This window comes from Meleagris gallopavo, chromosome 4, assembly GCF_000146605.3.
Source record: "Meleagris gallopavo isolate NT-WF06-2002-E0010 breed Aviagen turkey brand Nicholas breeding stock chromosome 4, Turkey_5.1, whole genome shotgun sequence".
Taxonomy (NCBI): domain Eukaryota; kingdom Metazoa; phylum Chordata; class Aves; order Galliformes; family Phasianidae; genus Meleagris; species Meleagris gallopavo.
This window is the reverse complement of record NC_015014.2, coordinates 14,208,033-14,226,504: the sequence shown is the minus strand read 5'-3', so window position 1 is coordinate 14,226,504 and position 18,472 is coordinate 14,208,033. Positions and strand designations below refer to the sequence as shown.

The following is an 18,472-nucleotide window of genomic DNA, read 5'->3' as shown; positions in this document are numbered from 1 at the left end:
ATTCGGGGACCAAACGGCCCGGAGCGGGTCAGCTGTTCTTGGGACGGCTCCAGCCGAGCGTCCCACCTGCGGTCGCTGGCAGTGCTGAAGCTGGGGACGAGTTGTTCCCAGTGCGGCATCCCATGGCAGCATCGGTGGGACCCTGTGGAAGACCCCTAGGAAAATTCCCACTCCGTGCCTCTTGGGATGCTTGCACAAGAGCACGAATCTTTTGGATGCTTCCCATATGTATATATTATTATTATTATTATTATTATTATTATTATTATTATTATTATTATTATTATTATTATTTTCTCCACTGAAATAGTATTTACAAGAATAACAAAACCAAACAAAACCCAAAACTTTTCCACCTTTAAAACAAAAACAACCCAACCAACAGTACAGATTATTATTTAAATATGCTCTGAGCTCATTCTTCAGGAGTTAGTGACAGAGAGAATGCAGCTTGGCAAGTACCAAATATCATCAAGCTTTTTCCTGCCCCTCTAATGAGATAATAACATCTCTCGCACTGCGTTTGAGACGAGAAGGAGGAAGTTTTTGCCATTCCTTTACTCAGAAGGCAGGACACCAGACCAAAGCCCTGTCAGATCCATCTCAGCACCTTTTTTCTTCTTCATCACAGCTCAGGACCAGCAAGACATAAAGCAAAATTGTGCAGTCTGACCCTGCTGAGGGAATCTGTCCCACAGCTGCTGCTCCCCCGTGACAGCACCCATCACAAAAGGTGCATCCCCTCACTGTCACAGGGGGACAGGGACCACCAGAGCCAGAGGATCCCTCCATCCTCATCGCCCCTTGGGCTGCCCACAGAGAGGCAGCTGCTGCTCCCCAGTTGGAAATATCCCCACAGTGAGCGCTCTGAACCAAGACCTCTGTGGGTTTGTCCCCGGGCAGCACCCAGGCAGGCAGAGGGACACCTGGGACAGCCTCTCCCAAGGGGACAGACACAGGAGAGCAGGTGAGGGACATGTTTGTTTCCATTGCGTGCCTGTTTCTTTGAACTACAGAAAGCTTCAGGCTTGGGAGCAATTAGGCTTAACCTATTTAATGACGTGCAGGAAGCCAGCCCAGCTAGCCATTAAGTCAAAGCAACCAAGGGTACATGTGATCTGAGTGCCGGGGTATTTTTTTTTTTTTTTTCACTAAAAGCTTTGTTATTGCGTTTGCATTGGACCCTGTTTTTCTCCTCCTCTCACTGCCCTCCCCAGATGTTGTGGGGCTGTCAGCACGACCTAGCTGTGTAGCAGGAGGTGAGGCTGCCCAGCTCCTAGTGCTCTCAGAAAAAGCAGAACCCAGTGCTGCCTGCATGTGCTCATACAAGGGAGATCTGCACCACAGCTGCAGGTTGGCAGTGTTAGGCTGGGAAGTAGAAGCACTGTAACCTGACCACAAGCAAGGAGAAGGGACAGCAGAAAAGGAGAAGCAGCAGAAGAATGGCACAGGAAAGCATTAGCCACAGATATGAAGGCTCAACTAATGAGGTTACAGGCAGGAAACCCTTGCCCTATATTTAAGTATATAGTTTTACTGTTCCACACAGCAATAAAGCACTGTGTGCTGTAGGAGCAAGGGAGTCAGGGGTCACCCTACCACTTCCTGCTGAGAGCTTGCATAGCATGTATCTGTGGGTAAGGAACCACTGAACTCCTCATCCTGAGCAAGCACTCCTGGTTCAGAAGGGTCAGCTGCTTCTCCAAACACAATGCACGAATAAACCATCCCGAGCTATGTATTTTCACATAGCGCTGCCAGCATTTATAATTTATCACCCATAAGGCTCTCCATATACTCTCAGCAGCACCAGCAGCTGCAGCCAGCAGCTTTTGTAATAGGGCCTCACTCTGCTTGTAGCCCACAGCAGTATGTGGTGCATGGGGCTGGGGCAGCATCTGTCTCTGGGCGGATCCTGCGGGCAGATGTTGAGGTTGCCCTAAATTTTTGCTTACAGATCTACGAGCAAAAAAATCTGATGCTGTGTCTTACCCATGTGTTTCTATTTGTACCTATCCAGCAGCAGCTGCTGGAATGGGAAGTGACACCTAGCTTTGCGGCATGAAATAGATGTGCTCTGGACAGCCAAGAGACCTCTCTTGTGCGAACTTATTCATTGCTCTTTGCTGCATTCCCATCTTTCAGAAAAAGGGTGTTTAGGTTAAGTTTGGAAGTTGTTGTAGCCAAGATAAGCGGCAGACATACTATTCCCCAAAGCAGTACCACTCACCTCCTGAGGCAGGCACATAGCAAAACATGATAGCTGGGGAGCATCCCCCCATGGGTCTGGGTTAATGTGGGGTGAGGGCTGACTCCCCATGTGGGTTAGGTCAGGTGGACCTTCTGGTGGCTGTATCAGGTGCAATATGTCAAATGGAAGCTGGCTGAGAGCATCATTTCCACCTCTTGCTGGGTGCCATCTTGCTGTAGCACAGCTGTTGTGTCTGATTTCATTTTTCTTGGCTGGAGCTCTCTTGTTTTCACACTGCCTCTCAGCTGGTGTAACAGCCTGTTCTGATGTGCTGATGAGCAATGCACTGCTAATGAGGCTCCCAGCCCAGGCTAGGTATGTGCTGCTAAAGCAGAGCTTAGCTTGTGTGAGGGTGAGACATCACCTCTGCTTGCCATGGAGGAACTGGGCTAGCAGCATGCCAGTAGGAATCAATCCACACATTTGGTGGTGTTCCCTGGGATTTCCCAGGTGACTGCACTTAATGCTGTTGAAAATCAAAGCATTCGTATTAGAGGGATTTGGGCTTTTCTTGCTCATTTCCCATCTTCTCCAAGAAGACCACCTGTGCCAGTGGCCACTTAGAGCTCATGTGGGGCTGGAACGTGGGTGGTGCAGGGTGCTGTGCCAAGCCACTGCTTGTGCATGGCTACCTGGTGCTCCCCATCCCGTTCTGCTCCCATCCAGATTCCTGCAAGGCAGTTGCTGCCATAAGGGAATTAGATGGGCAAATTCCTCAGGGTTGAGCTATGCGTGGTATCCTTTGATAACTGATGTCCTTCAGTTGCTTTGACAACCCCTGCCTGCCTCTGAAGTCACGTGCTCTGAAAGGAAGATTTCTGGTGTTTTTTTAATCATTTATTCCAGTGCACTCTTCTGACTACTGCTCACAGTTGCAGCCCAGGTGCTGAGCAAACTAGGGAACCACCACCTCAGCATTTCTTCACCTTTTCAGATGTGCTTATAGAGGAGCTGGCTTGCTGCATACCACCCAGCACCAGGAGGATAGGCTGTCTTTTGTGAGATGTGGTGGCTTATTGGAAAGGACCTGAGATTGCCAGTGGGATCCCTAGGGCAGCAGGGTGCCTTCAGCTCTCCTGGGCAATGCCTGTGACTTGTGACCTGCTGGGGATGAGTGCCCAGTCGAGGCACGCACCCAGACCTGGCTGTGAGGCCAGCTGCACTTGTGCTATGCAGATATTATTGGAAACTTTTTTACTCATCCCAGCCAGCAGCGCGGCCAGCTCTGCAGGATCCCTACCAGTTTGCCCCAGACGTTCAGGCACACTATGGTGGTGATGCTGGCCCAAAGGATACACAGACACTAGGTAAACCCCAAAACCAAGCAGGGGTGAGGATGTGTTTTGAATTTCTGAATCCACAGGGACTGAGAGGGAAGCTGTCCCACAGCGGGTCTCCTTGGTGATGAACAGGAGCAGCCGTGCTTCTCCTGCAAGAGAGCCCATCCATCCCTGACATTCAGCATGGGATGGCTTTCGTCAAGTGCATGGGGTAACTCTGCAAACACTACTTCATAGTAGTGCCTTTTTAGTACAAATCTGGCTGGTGTTCAGAGTGAGGCTTCAGGCAAGCAGGAAGGGGATCCAGGGAGGCAGTGAGCTGCTCCTCTACATGAAAGGCTCAGCATTTCTCTTCAAAGAGAGCTAACAGAGTGCTCAGGGTGCCACCAGCCCACTGAGGGTCTTGTTGGAGCAGCAACACATCTTGTGAGAAGCTGGGGTGGCAGCCTTTAACCTGCTGGTCCAGTTGCACCCGGCTGACGTGCCCCGGTAAATATGTGGGAAACATTACTTCAAAGCAATTGAAGTACAGCCCCAGCCCTGATCTCAAGAATCCCAGGGCTGAAGGTATGCTTGGTTCAGGTTGTCAGCGCGTCTGCATCCTCAGACACCACCTAGCAACTGCTTTCTGCCCTAGTCTGGCCACCACTGGTGCAGAGCTCTTAAAATGATGGATGCGTGTTCTACACCTTCCTTTGCAGAGGCTTATGTGCCTGCTGCTGTGACTGGTGTCTTGGAATTAACAATGCCTGCTGACAGGGATGCTGGCTTGGTGGTGATGCAGCTTGCAGCGCTGAATCCTCCCAGCACTTGTTGCTTGGGAAAGGTGTTGTTGCTCAGCACTCCTGGTGAATCCAGCTGGGGCCTTTGGGTCCCACCTACTCTGGGCCATGGGAACGGGTGGCTACCTTCTCCCAGGTTGTGGCTGGGGCATCTGGGGTGTGGAGCCAGCTCTCCTGGTGCCACCAGCGAGGGTCTTTGGGGAACTGGCCTTCCGGATGGCAAGAAAAAATCAGTATTGTCCCGAGATTTTTGTCCTCTGTTCTCATGTAGCTCCATGCTAGGATGCTGTGGGTTATACGTAAGCGAGAGCATGGGAATAAAAATTCCCCCTGATGTCATTTGCTGCTGGCACACTCTTTCTCCAGCCTAGCTGTGCCCATGGAGCTGCTAGTGGTGGCTCAGAGCTGAGTTTGGCCCTGTGTAGAACAGAAAAGAGAAGAAGAAAAAAATAGCAGCCACTGGTGGGGACAGGGGAAAGAATGACTCATCTTTATGTTAAGAAATGGAGATGAATGAATGAATGCACAAGGAAACAGTGAGGGAAGAAAGAGGCATCCTGTGTCACAGTTCCCAGCTGTGTGGTGCTTGCTGCTGCTTTCTGTGAGGGGAGTTGGGGACAGGGGTGCCAGCCTGGGATAGGAGCTGAGCCCTGAAGGGAAATGGGCTGGGGTAGGTGGGATGGGGGTTCCGAGTGCTGAGCTCCTCTAACCCACTCCCTGGGAACATGAGCAGGAAGAATCCCTTGCTTTCCACCATTTTATTCTAGATGGCGATTTTGGCTGGCTTTGGGTTTCTAGGAGCTGTGGAGAAGGAAATCCCCATTACCATCGTTGCGATGGCCACAGAGACCTCACAAAGATTTCCTAGTTACTAACGCTTGTTTTTCTCCCTGCCAGGACTCGGTGATGACCCCATAGCATCCCTTGCCCCCTTCCCAGTGGTGGGGACATCAGCAAGGCCAGGCTCAGGGGGCACGTCTGTCCCCACAGCAGCTCCCCACCAGTCTACACCTCTGACAGCTGCGGGACCCACCAGTAACAGAGTGTCCCCCGAGGTGGGTGGCCACAATGGGAGCACCACGGCCATGCTGTCCCCTGCCTCCACCCCCACAAACACTGTCACTGCAGCAGACAGCCGATTAGTGGCCCCCAGTTCAGTGCCACCAACCTTGGAGACAGTCCTGAGTCCTTGGACAGCACATTCCAGCATGGCAAGAGGCACGACAGATTTGGGGACAAATCCCAGCCCTGTGGGCATGCCTGCATCCTTCTCCCCTTCCTCCCCTCACGGTAGCACCCTGCACTCATCCCCTGGGACAGCATTGCTCTCACCAGCCATCCCCACCCAGCCACCGGCACTGATGAAGGACGTCCCTTCCCCAGGGACGCTGGCTGTGGCATCAAGCCTGGCCATGGAGCCAACATCCCCCTCAGTGACTGTGGCCAGCCCCACCAAGGGCATGGCCGAAGAAGGCAAAAGCACTCCCTCCACTGGTGTCACCGTAGAAGAGGTCCCACATGCCTTGAGTGCAGGTAAGCAGCACCCGTCTCTGTGCGCACACGATATATATGTAACTTTTTTTTCCTGCTCTTGCCAGTTACCATTTATTTTTCCAGTTATTTTTCACTTAATTTCACTTTCACTGTATTTTGAGAGCAAAGATGTGCTCCCTGGAGGAGTCTGTGTCATCTGTGGAGGCAAGGGGTTGTGGATACCCACACTCAAACACTCAGATGTGAATAAAACCCTGAGCTGCAAAGATGACTCGAAATGTTCAAGGAGGAAAGGAAGGAAGCTTCAACCATGGGTTAGGAGTTGGGAAGATGTATATTTCTTCTCTCCCTTCTGGAGACAGCATGAAGCTAGCTTTGACCTGTCCTCTGCAAGCCCAGATGGGTTAAAGGCACAGAAGTTGGAGGTGGCTAGAGCCTCTTCCTTGCATGGCTTCCAGCCCTGGCTTGGCACTTGGTACTGCCTGATGCTGGCAGGAACACTGAGGAGAAAGCTCAGATTTCGTAGAATGGCTTAGGTTGGAATGTGCCTTTAAAGGTCCAACCCCAAGAGCTGGATTTTGCAAGAAAAGCTCAGTAAAACCTCTGCTGGGGGCTGCTGGACCTCCCAGAACTTTATAACAAGAGCACAAACTGAGATGATTTTAAAGCTCCTGGTCAATAAACAGATGGTAGCTCTGGAGCTTCTAGGTCTGCAGTAGTGGAAAATCAACCGTTGTTTTATCCCAAACCCACCTGCCCTGTGTTATGGGAAGGGTACAACACATAAGGATAGTGGGGCCCAGCAGCCTCCAGAAGGGATTTTTTGGAGAACGTCACAGGGATGCCTGTGCAGGACATGGATTTGGCACTGGCACCAGGAGCTGAGCACTGCCCTTTTTGGTGCTCCCTGCAGGCAGCATCGTGGCCATAACCGTGACGGTCATCGTGGTGGTCGTGCTGGTCTTTGGGGCGGCAGCGTACCTCAAGATCAGGTAAGGCTGGCCCTCTGCGGGGCCTTGAGTCCCAGTCTTTTGAATCATGTCTCTATTGAAAGCCAGAGCTTTCTTTGTTACTTTACAAAAGCCTCGCTCAAATGCCAGAGACGCTGCTCAGCACGCAGCCATAAACAGCAGTTATCCCCAGGGTGAGCTGTTGCCTTGCACCTTGCTGTGCTTGCAGTGATAAGCAGCAGCGTGGCCCAACAAGATCTAGATTGAGCAAAAGTCTCTTGTTAATCATGGAATCACAGAACCCATCCTAATTCCAACCTTCCTGTTTACTGTTACGTGTGCCCCAAAACATGGCATGGGTTCATTCACCGTTCCAGGAGGTCACAGGGAGGTGATGATCCCAGTACCATTTCTGATGTGTTCTGTAGGCGGTTGTTCAAGGTGGGATGTGCTGGTGGCAAACTGCCTTCTACAGAAAAGCAAAAATGACATGGTGAAGGCCCAAGTGCATTTTTTTTTTCATTTTACCCCACAGTAAAAGAACTAATAAACCACCAAAGCAGCCAGCATGTTTTAAAAAATACAATAAACAGGGCTCCTGTAGCTGTGCATTGGCCAGCTTCTTGTTGCCCACACTGCAAGTGCCACAAGCTCCATGCTGTCCTCCTCATACGCTTAGTGGCAAAGCACTGGGCATTCTTCCTGTCCCTCTGAAGGATTCATATGGGCTTTGAGGATTTTGATGACATTCTTTTTGGCCCACTACGTGAGCACTCGTGACTCCTTTTGCCTTCTGCAGGCTAACATGGTGCCATGTTCCCCACAGGCACTCCTCTTATGGAAGGCTGCTGGATGACCACGACTATGGCTCCTGGGGGAACTACAACAACCCTCTCTACGACGACTCTTAGGAGGAGAAGATCCTTATTTATCAGCGCTTCCCCAGCACGCACCTGCTGCTTGTCCTCGCCACACGTGCTGGGTCATAGCCTGGAGGCCAAGCTGCCGCCATGAGCAGCACACCGCAGCAGGCCCAGCAGGAGGCGGCTGGCCGCAGGGCAGGTGCACAGCGCCCACAATAAACCCAAGTGTTGGCGCTTTGTGTGGGAAGCTCTCTGATAACATGGGGTGGGTGCTGCTTTGGAAGTGGAGGGGGACCTGGGGCAGGTCTGCCCCTTTGCTGCTAGCCCAATAAACCCAAATTCCCTCTGGGAGGGCTGGGGGAGGCAAAGGCAGAAGACGGCAGCCCTGCGTTATCCCTGGAAAGAACGTGGAGCGTCCCATTGCTTTACGTGTCCCTCCCTTCAAGATCACCTCCCTGCACTGTCCCACTGCAAAACCCTCACCTGTGGTAGCTCGCCACGGGCAATTACATGACTGCTTACTCTCCTGCTGTTTCCTTTTCCTTTTGTGTGTTTATGCACAGAAGCATGTCACTTCACTTTTCCTCCTTTCTTTTTTCCTCAAATGCAGTGTGGGAGCCTGCAGGAAAGGCACCTTTCCCATCTGCACTTCTGGGATAAGAAACACCCCACTGCTGCACCCATAGTTATTTGCTTTGTAGCACTACTTTTCATCCTTGAAAGACTTGTTCTCTAAAATACACTGAAGCCATTTTTATTCCCAGTTTATGCATACAGCTAATTGCACACATGCACACACCAAAAAGGAAAAAAAGGGGGTTGGGTGGTTTATGGTTGGTTTCATCTTTAAATGCTGCAATGTACTACAGGCTTCTACAAGAGCAGGTGGACTGGCAGCACTGTGTTCAAACCCCTCACTTTTTGGGGACCAGCATCACAAAGCTGTCCATTCAGGGGACAGCTGAGATGGGCAAGACCACACTTCTCTGCTGGCTCCTTGGCAGAGCAAGCCCCGTGTATGCGCACAGGTCTGGAGCTCCAGCCTTCCTCTGGCCATGATGCTTGAGCAGATGCAGATCAAGCAGATGCTTGAGCAGATCTGGTTGAACACTGGAGCATGGGGCTTCTTTCAGGAAGAAGGTGATCACTTCCCCACAGCAGAGTCTCCACAGCATCTTTACAGCCCCGCACTGGTGGGCTCATGGAGAAAACCTCATCAGCTTTCAGGAGCCTTCATCAGGCGCCTCAACGTGGAGGCCTCTCACCTGGGCTTGGTGGCACAGATGCTGCCCTCCAGCGAAGATGAGCTGTGAGTACCAAGCAGCTCCTTATTCTTTTTTAAGGCAGATGGGTTAGAAACAGCAAATAGAGAAGAGAACATTGCTGAAGTGCTGCAGAGCCCTAAGGTTTGTCTTTATCTGAGATATCTCATGCTCCTGGAGACCTCTTCACCTGTACTGAAGGGCACCGCAGATTTGGAGCAGGTATGACAGCAGGCAAGAAACTAGCCACGGTGCTGGGAATGATCAAGGGAAAATAGCCATAATTAAGACCGCAACCAGTGCACAGAGGGCAGTGTTCATTCACTTCTTTTTCTAGCATCAGCTAGAAAATGGGTCCACAACAAGCTCACAGTCCCTTGGTGAAGCATGCTGGCTCTGGGAGAAAGCAGATGAGTTAACAGGAAAAAAACTTGCTGATAACTACACCTTCAGATCCATCCAGCTGAGGAAAGCCAAACTTTTGGCATAGATAGGGCAAGTATTATGACAGGGTTTCTTCTTTCTTGTATTTTTTTTCTTGTATTTTCTAGTATTTTATGTTTGCTTTAGTATTTGTTTCAGTAGGTCAGTAGAACCCTGTGTTCCTGGCTTATATTTAGGGGCTCAAATACTTCCTAGCAGGTGCTCCCCAGGAGGGAGTGTTCCTTTCCATGAGCAATACAGGACAGAACCTGTGCAAATCCGAAATGCCACCCTGCCTGCACCTGGGATGCTGAGGTTCCCCACTACTTAATAAAAGAGTCCACTTCTTTTTCCCCAGATGGCCCTGATTCTCAGCTGTCTGCTTCAGTGAGGCTGGGGAAGGGAGGGGTGAGAATGCAGAGGTGGGAATCGCCAGTTCTGGCAATACGTGGGAGGAGCAATTCTCCCACAGTGGCTGGCTTCTGCCTCAGTTCCAACAGATGCAGCCCAACTGATGCTTGTCTGTCCCAAAATCAGGACTTAGGTGCTCTCAGAATGGCCATCATGCCTGCATTTTGCTCAGATTATTATTAAAAGTGCAATGTGCTGTAGATGAGATATATTAATTTACTTGTCCTCATGACGAGAAGTGTCCAAGCCCAAAAGTAAATTACTAGAATCACTGGATCTTCTGGGTTGGAAAAGACTCTCTAGAGCATCAATCTGATCTACCAAGTCCTATTACCAAAACATGCCTCTGAATGCCACATCCACGTATCTTTTAAAAACTTTCAGAGAAGGGAACTCCAAAACCACTCTGAGTGGCTTCTTCTAGTGCTTGGCCCTCATCATAGAGAAATTCTTCCTGGCATTCAATCTAACCCACCCCCACCACCCCGGCACAACTTGAGGCTGCTTCCTCAAATCCTACTGCTTTTTGCCTAAGAAAACAGACTGACACCCTCCTCACTGCAACATCCTGGCAGGCAGTGGTAGAGAGCAATGAGACCTCCCTTCAGCCCCCCGCCTTCTCCAAACTAAACAGCCCCAGTTCCCTCAGCCACTCCTCATAACTCTTGTTATTGGCTTCCAACTTAGGGGGCTGAAATCTCCAGAAGTTAGCACTGGGCACACCAAGGACTCATGTTAACTCAAATGTCTGTATACATTTTATGTGCCTTAAAAAAAACCCTATAAAAGAAATGACTCAGCAGCTATGGCTTTGATTTGATTTTGTGATGAAGCGAAGATAATTAATGTCTTCACATTGTTTCATTTCCTCCAGCTTCACTGGGGCAGCTCTGCACAGACAAACCCTGGCAGGTTCCCTGGGGCAGGCAGCAGGGCCGTGTCTCTCTGTGATCCGGGTGCCGTGTCCCAGTCAGTACCCACTCCAAGCCAGCTGAACTGCTTGATGATGGCGGCTCCTCACGGGAGCAGCCTCTGAGAGGGGCTGCTGTAGAGGCAAGGGCCTCCACGCACTGCCTGTGGCCATGCCCCACAGCCTCCCAAGGCACAATGGCAATGCAAAGGGAAAAAAACAAACAGCCAGGACATGCCTTAGAAAACTTTTTTTCTTTAAAAACAAGCTTGTGGCATAGATATCCCGCTTTAGAAATATATATATGTATTTACAAAAACAGCAGCAGGCTCTTGATTTTTCCAAAAGCTTCCCCCTCCCCCTTTTTTGGCCAGATTCCCCATCTCTGAGATACTTTATTTATTCAAAAATAAATAGCTAGCATAGCTGTGCCCAGCACAGCGCGTACCCACAGCAGCACTGAGGACACATCCCACTGCAGGTCCCCTGCTCGCCCTATCCAGGGAGGCACTGAAGAGGCCATCGCGCCAGTGTCACTGCCACCGCTCCACCCCACCCCACTGAGCTTTAGTTCCCCTCCCTTTGAAACTATGGCACTCGTGGCCATCCATTGAGCACCACCATGTCAGACTCTTATTGGGGTTAATGGTGTATGTCAGTCACTACTTGAGACAGTTGCTGGCTACAATAATTTGTTAAATGACGTAATTAACACTCAGGTGAGAGCAGCTTGCTTACAATCCAGGGGCCATCTCCACCGATGGCACAAATGCCATGGTAAGCACTCAGTGACTTGGATAGAGCTGACAGCCTCAGCTTGACATTGCCCTGTGCAGAATCATAGAAGCATTTAGGTTGGATAGCACTTCCAAGACCATCAAATCCAACCATCAGAATGGTTTCTACAGCTCCAGCATCAAACTGTTATTACTTTGAACCCAAAAATACTATAAAAATCATAACATGAGAGCGAAGAGTCATGAAATTTATTCTCATGGCTCATGCCACTGCATTGCTGTCATCCTCAGCTGTCACTAAAAGGTCATTTTTCTCTGCGAAGGCACAGGGAAGCCCTCTCTCCTTCAGCTCTCAAGGCTCGCAACAACTTCCAACAAAAACCTGGCTTCCAGCCCAACTGTGCTCCTGGATGCTGCAGAAACATTCATGCATTGATATTTTTAGCCTTTTTTTGTTTGTTCATCTCCAGCTTGGTTCAGCACGTTCAGCACCAGCACATGTTCAGGACTGCAGAGCTGCTCCTGTCCTGGCCCCTGCCCTGGTCCTGCATCACCTCGTGCTCAGAGTGGGTGAAAGTCTGAGATTCGCTTGGACTCCATCACCAGCAAGCGGCCTCCTGATGTCCACCCCAGATATCCTCACCTCCACCAAAAGCCCCTGCCCCTCATGAGCAACTCTAAACAGCTCCAAGGGCTCAGCTTCTTCTTCTGCTTAGAAGAACAAAGCCACTTGCCAGCACAACCAGGAAAATAGTCACAAGTCCCACGTGCAACTCCCTCCCACCTCAACACCACGGTGAGACCAAGGAGGAAAAATAGGGAAATTATCCCATTTCCAGCACCACCAGGGGGCATGCAGGCATCCTGCTGCAAGACAGACCAACAGACTGATGCTCTGGCAGGGCTCAGTCATAATTAGAGCCCAGCCAAGAAGGACACTCGGAGCGCTTTGCTAATTGCATTCAGTCCAGTTGCAGAGGAAGGATGGATAGAGGGCATCTCTGCAGAGGGGCAGGGGCAGCACCACAGCCTCAGAGATGCTGCTGCCCCCATCCAGCTCTGTGAAGAGCCCATGGACCCACAATGCTCTGCTCACAGATCCCCGCCCTGTGTTTCACATTCCTCAGCGGGCCTTAGCTTTATTAATAGCTTTCTGACCTTGTTTGCATCCCCAGCCTGCTGGAATGTGGAGTTTTTCCCACCAGGCAGCAACCATCTGGTCCTCGTTTCACTGTGCACCAGGGAGAGCACTTTGTCTAGAGGTGGCTTCAACACGAAGACGTTGCCCACCTGTTCATCCCTGCCTTCCTCCACTTCCCCAGCAAGAGAGGACCAACCCCAGGGCTGTGACACCAGGTAGGATTTGGCTGTCATCATCCTACAAAAGGATCCCTCGTCTAGCAGCTTCGTGTCAGAGGGCAGCTCTTTCTGCAGCCTCTTCCTTCCCAAACAAGCTCCTCATCCACCTTAATCCACCACATTTATCTCCACCTCAAAGCTATTCGCTTTCTGCTGTGCAACACGTGTCCCTGGCAGAGGTGAGGGTTCTGTGCCATGCTCAGTGCACAACGCGGGGTCCAGCTCCTGACACTATATTCTCAATGTTCATGGTTTAAGACCCCAACTACCCTCTGGCCAGAGTAGCTGAGAGCAGCATGCCCACCCCAGACTGAAACAACAGGAAAGAAATCCCCTTGCTAGAGCAGCAGCAAATACAGAAGTGAGAGAGGGAAGTCTGTTGTTTGGAGTCAGTGACATTTTCATTCTCAGCCTCACGCAGAAGTGCAGCTGGGATGGAGCTGCAGTCCCCAGGCTTAGCTGAACCAAGGGCCTTCTTTCATGCTAGTCTTGCAATTGAAACTCCAACAGGAATATTTCCAGCTGCAGTAAAATTAGCGTAGAATTTAGCATAAAATCTGCCTGGTTATGGACTTGACCAGCACCTTTTTAGCTTTAGCAATACAGTCAAAGGCTATTCAACTACTGAGCTTTCTGCTGGGTGCTTCACATCTGCACTCTGATACACCGTCACTTCATTTACCTAATAATTTTTGCAGAGAAAAAAAAACCAGGAAATACGTTGCTGGTAATAAGCAAAACATTATGGAAATGAGAGCTGGGAGACATGCATCAATCCAGCCTTGACTTCTGCAAGCCACCAGCAGTGAATGCAGTGCACTCCCCACCAGCAGTGCACACAGGCACTGCTCAGCCCCTGCCAGCAGAGTCTCCACTGTTCATGCCCTGCAGCTGCCCTGGAGCACTGCAGCTCTTTAAATGCACATTGCATGGAAATAACAAAGAAGTGGCTACATCTGGCTCTCCATGGCTTGCAGGCTTTTTCTGTTTTGCTTTTTGTCCCCAGATATTTACTAGAATAAGGAATTTGTTCTTTATTCCCTCTCCTAGCTGTGCTGTATGCCTGAACACACAAGCACATCTCTATGCTGCCTCCACTTTTCCACCCATATGCACCTCCTGCTAGCAGAAGTCTCGGTGGGGATGGCAATTGCTGGGTCAGAATCCATCAGTGGCCTTCTGACATCTTAGCCTAATGCACCCAGTGTGCTGCTGGTACCCCTGCTGGGGCAGGGAGCAGACAGGCAGGACTGGGGTAGAAGGGCAGACAGCACGCTCAGTCCCAGATACAGCCAGCCTCAGTTGCCACTGTCATCTCAGCACAGCTCACTCAGTGGCTCAAGAGGCTCTGGTATCCATTTTAATCAGATCTACCCATGGCAGGCCACAGTTAATTTGCTGCTCGCTTGGCAGCAGCTGCTACTTGTTTTGATGGAGTCACCGTGACTCAGGGGGGTGACGCGCGCTCCCCGCACTCTGGTTCAGTGCAGCCTCCTGTGCTGCTGCTGGCTGACTGCACTCATTTCCCCGGCAGGCTGCAGGCAGCGCCGTTCCTGAGACAAAACTCACGCTCGCTTTCTGCAAGTGCCATCCCGCAGCTCTGCAGACCTGGAGCACGCACACAGTGGTGCCTGCTGCTCTCCAGAGGTTCCTCCATGCAGGAGAGCTCCTGCACAGCACCAGTCTGGCAGGTGAAAACAGCAATGAACTCTGGTTTGAGCTCACCTGAGTATTTCTAGGAGGTGTGCACATAGGAAGCGACGGCACCACGCTGCATAAGTTGTTTTAATAAAGACATTGTTTGACATTTATTTTTAACAGTGAGAAAAATGCTGCAGAAGATAGGGCAGTGAAAGCGAGCTGCAGTGCTGCCACCATCTGCCTCCTGGTGCTTCTAACTGCAAGGGCTCAGAGTGGGAGAAAGCGATGCTCTAAAACAGGGTGAGGCATGGACAAGGAGTCACTCCTTAGTGTATTTCATGCCGTTTGGACACTGTGCATTCTGACATTCTCTAAGAACTGGGGTTCAGTCTCCAGTACACCAGGCAGCGTATCACACACAAGAGGGGGGTAAATAACACTTCTAGGTCCTAGCTTCTCTGCTCACACTGAAATCAGAGACCACTAAAAAAAGCAACAAAATGAGGCCGCAGAAACCTGGTCCCTGTGCTATGTGAGCACCTCTACCTACTGCAGCTCTTTCAGCACATCCCAGACTTGGGTGGGACAGCCAGCCTGACACAACACTGTGTTCTTCGCTGCCTGTACTTAACTATCAAACCATCAAGCTATGCTAGAACACCCAGGCCTTCGTAAGACAATGCAATAGAGAAGAAAAAAACATCAAAGCATCGTAAACGCAACCATGGCTGGCAAAGGAATAAGTGAAGAGAGACATGGAGCAGTGGTACCTGCGGAGGGCAGCCCCGCAGTGTGGTTTGTAGGCCGTTCAGCACAAGGGCTGCTCAGACAGGCACTGCTTTTAAAATGAATTCTGCATCCATCATTTGCGTGCATGTCAACAAATCAAACTAAGGTATGTGATTTATGCAAGCTCAACCCTTTTTGCCTGCTCGCACTGCTGCCTCCAAGGCCCTAGAACAAATACATCACTTCAAAGGAACAAAATGTACTCATGCAAAACTTTGCAGATGTCAGCTTTATGCAAAAAAGCCGTTCTCAAAGCTACTGATTTTCCCTAACAGCTGCGAGCAGAACAGCTACACCTCCATCCTATGTCAAGCTCCCAACCTCTGGCCCCACAACGCATTCTGCTCTGACAGCTGCAGCTCACAGCACTTTCCCATTTTGCATCTCACTGGTTATTTTCCCAGGCAGCCTCCTCTGGCATTACAGGGCGCTGCCATCCAGTGACCAGCCCTCGGCAGGCACTGCAGCGCTTGGGCAGGGAGCTTCCCAACAACACAGTGCCCCAGGCACAAGGGAGGGGGACAATGCTTGCAGAACTTTTTCGCACCACATCTTCACTGTTGCTGTGACACCTTTGAATAATGTTTACTAACAATTTATTTTAACAGATAGTCTCTTCCACAGTAGGGTCTTCCTTGTCCAGCCGTATGCAGCACGTTGCTTAGGCACTGCTACTCCACAGGCTGCTTGGATTTTCCATCTTGGGCAGTATTGTACGATTCACAGTTTGTACACTTCATGCCTAGGAGATGGAACTGCACAGTAGACCGGGAATTGCAATCATTACAAAGAATCTACATACACAGAAAAGAAGAGAGAGAAAGAGGCTGTTGCATCAACAGGACACTCAACAAGAACATTGTACAGCTATGCTTTTAGTAACCACTGAACTGCCAGCATCAGCTAGGCTGCTGTGTGGGACAGTCAAGCAAACGCCTCTCTCAGAACAGGCAACAATGAGGTCTCTCCCAGTATCCTGACTCCAGGAAGCAGTGAGATGTGCTGTCCAAATTGGAACAGATAAAACTAAATCAACCAGAGCAGTTTCATTCACTCTTAGTAGCTAACAGCACCCAGTTCACACAAAGAAATGGAACCAGAAATTATCTCCATTTGCAAGCTTTGCACAAATCAATAGCCGAATATTTTGCAGAAAAAAATAGTACAGTTACTCTGGATTGTGAGGTTCCAAAACCAAATATTTCTGTTTTTCGCTATGGCAGCACCAAACATAGAAGGAGGCGTGATACTTCCAAACACCAAACCATTTCTCCACTGCGTGATATTATGGTACTTTCTGCTTTTATTTTGTTGTTGGCTGTTTTGTTTCTTGCTTTCTTTTTTTTTTTCCCCTAGTAGGGCAGAGGGTGCTGATGTTTTAAAATCCAATCGATGCCACCTTAGGTCAACACATGACATTTCTTCAACAATCCCTAGCAGTCAGATTGGCTCCTAATGCAGGATGAGTTCCTAGCGCTCTCTACTGCCAGCAAGGGTGTGCTGCAAAGCTGCCAAGAGCAGAGGCATCAGTGCACGCCTCATCTCTTACCTCCACCATCATGTTCTGATACTCTGTGGGCATCGGAGTTTGTGCTACTTCATCATCCAGCTGACGCCAGTACCTTCTCATATCTAAAGCAGAGTGCATGCACAAAGGACACCTGTACCCTCTGGCAAAAGGGGAAAAAGCCGTATTCAGAAAATGGAGTAGGACCACAGAACAAGTCCACTCAAAAGGACAAGTTTCTCATCATACAAATCAGAGAAAAATACCAGCAAGCAGAAACATTCCTTCAATCAGAGCTGGGAATTTAAAGCTTCCTTTCACTTTAGGAGCTGACCTAAAGCTACTGGGTACCGGAATGACATTGTGATCATTGCCTCAAATAATCTACTCAGATTACAACCACACAAGAGAGGTTTTGAACTACTTACTCTTTTAACATCTCTTCATAACATGTTCTGGAAAGAAAATACAAGAAGTTCAGTAAGAACTGTTACTGATCGGTAACACATCTGGTTTGAACAAAGGGAAAAGGTTCGCAGCTATCCCTAAAACATAAGTTAAAAAACATTCCGAGTCCAAGTGAAAAGAAAGCTTCCCCTCAAAATCATCTGGTATGCAGGCAAACACACAGCGATAAAGCGTACCTGATTTCATTCTAAGTAACATGAGAAAGTAAACAATACGACAAGAATATGGCAGTGTGAGTTTGGTGAAAAAAGATGCATCACGAGGTAACTTCAGAATGGGCAGCAGCAAAGGGAAGACTCAGTCTGGAGGGCATTAACTCAGCACACAGGAAAAAAACATGAAACAGAGTAACACAAACAGTAAGAAGGGAAAATGACATCTTGAGGTTACAGGTGGATCGGGAGGAAGGGAAGCAGGTAGTCCCGCTCTATCCATTCTTCCAAAGGCACACTGGGCTACACATCACTGCACAAGCTCAATGGAGCAGGCAGATTTTGCAGAGTAACACAGTATTCTACAGCCTGGAGAGTGCCTAGAGAAAGAATTTAAAATTTAGTGCATAAACTAGCACCAGCCTCATAAAAACATTGTGCAATTGCTTTCTGCACCAAGTGGCGGAATCGCTATGGGATTCCTGCCACTGAGCTGCAACAGAAGGAAACAGCATAGGAAAAATTCAGAGCAAATCTTCCTCCGCCAACACAATTTGCTGGTGAAGAAGGAAAACACCCTTCTTGCGATACTTCTTGAAGAAGCAGAGCCCATCCTCTACCACGTGGTCCCTCAGGAACCACGCACACCCAGCACGCGTACACAGGTCAGCAGGTATTCCCAATTCCCAAATATCTGCAAAGCTTTACTTGTGGAGAAGGTGACCGCATGGCAGAACGCGAGCTTCCACACGGGATGTGTGAATGTCCTGTTTTGAGACAAGTATCAGACAAAAGAAAGAAAACATTAAGTTCCAACACAGCCTACAGCACAGCCCAACATACTTCCCAGAGCCAAAAGCAAAGTAGCTCACCTCCAAGCATATGGGACAATCCTGCCTGGAGACATTTTCGATACACTTGGCAAAGACAAAGACAAAGTTACACTGCTGTATGGATATCAACTTTTTTTTTTATAAAAAAAAAACACCTCAAGAATTCCTTTAGGATGTATAAGAGAAGATGTGTGAAACACGATTGCTTTCACACAGGTTTGACTCTCTAAGGATCAGCAGGTAGCTGTGTGAAGAATAACAACAACGCAGCAGAACAGCACTGAACACTGCCAGACCTGCCCTGTGCAGCAGTGCTCAGGGCCGGGAGGTGCCGAGGTGCCAGCCGAGCCTCAGCCGCGG

At 49.6% G+C, this 18,472-nt stretch overlaps 2 protein-coding genes across 2 annotated transcripts in view; one reads left to right on the top strand and one right to left on the bottom strand.

The window, feature by feature from the left end:
- PARM1 (prostate androgen-regulated mucin-like protein 1) overlaps positions 1-8,383 on the top strand; it is a 10,631-nt gene extending 2,248 nt beyond the window's left edge. The window contains exons 2-5 of the mRNA XM_010709595.3: positions 683-967; positions 5,211-5,846; positions 6,721-6,799; positions 7,584-8,383. Coding sequence (XP_010707897.3) covers positions 683-967; positions 5,211-5,846; positions 6,721-6,799; positions 7,584-7,668 — 1,085 coding nt within the window. The 3' untranslated portion in view covers positions 7,669-8,383. The remainder of the gene's footprint in view (positions 1-682; positions 968-5,210; positions 5,847-6,720; positions 6,800-7,583) is intronic.
- Positions 8,384-15,731: 7,348 nt separating this feature from the next.
- Positions 15,732-18,247, bottom strand: RCHY1 (ring finger and CHY zinc finger domain containing 1; the record flags this gene model as incomplete). The annotated part of the gene is made up of 5 exons (XM_010709618.3): positions 15,732-15,946; positions 16,702-16,822; positions 17,088-17,114; positions 17,988-18,046; positions 18,152-18,247. Coding segments are annotated over 5 exons (426 nt in total), but the record flags the coding sequence as incomplete, so codon positions are not given.
- Between the last annotated feature and the right edge of the window lie 225 nt (positions 18,248-18,472).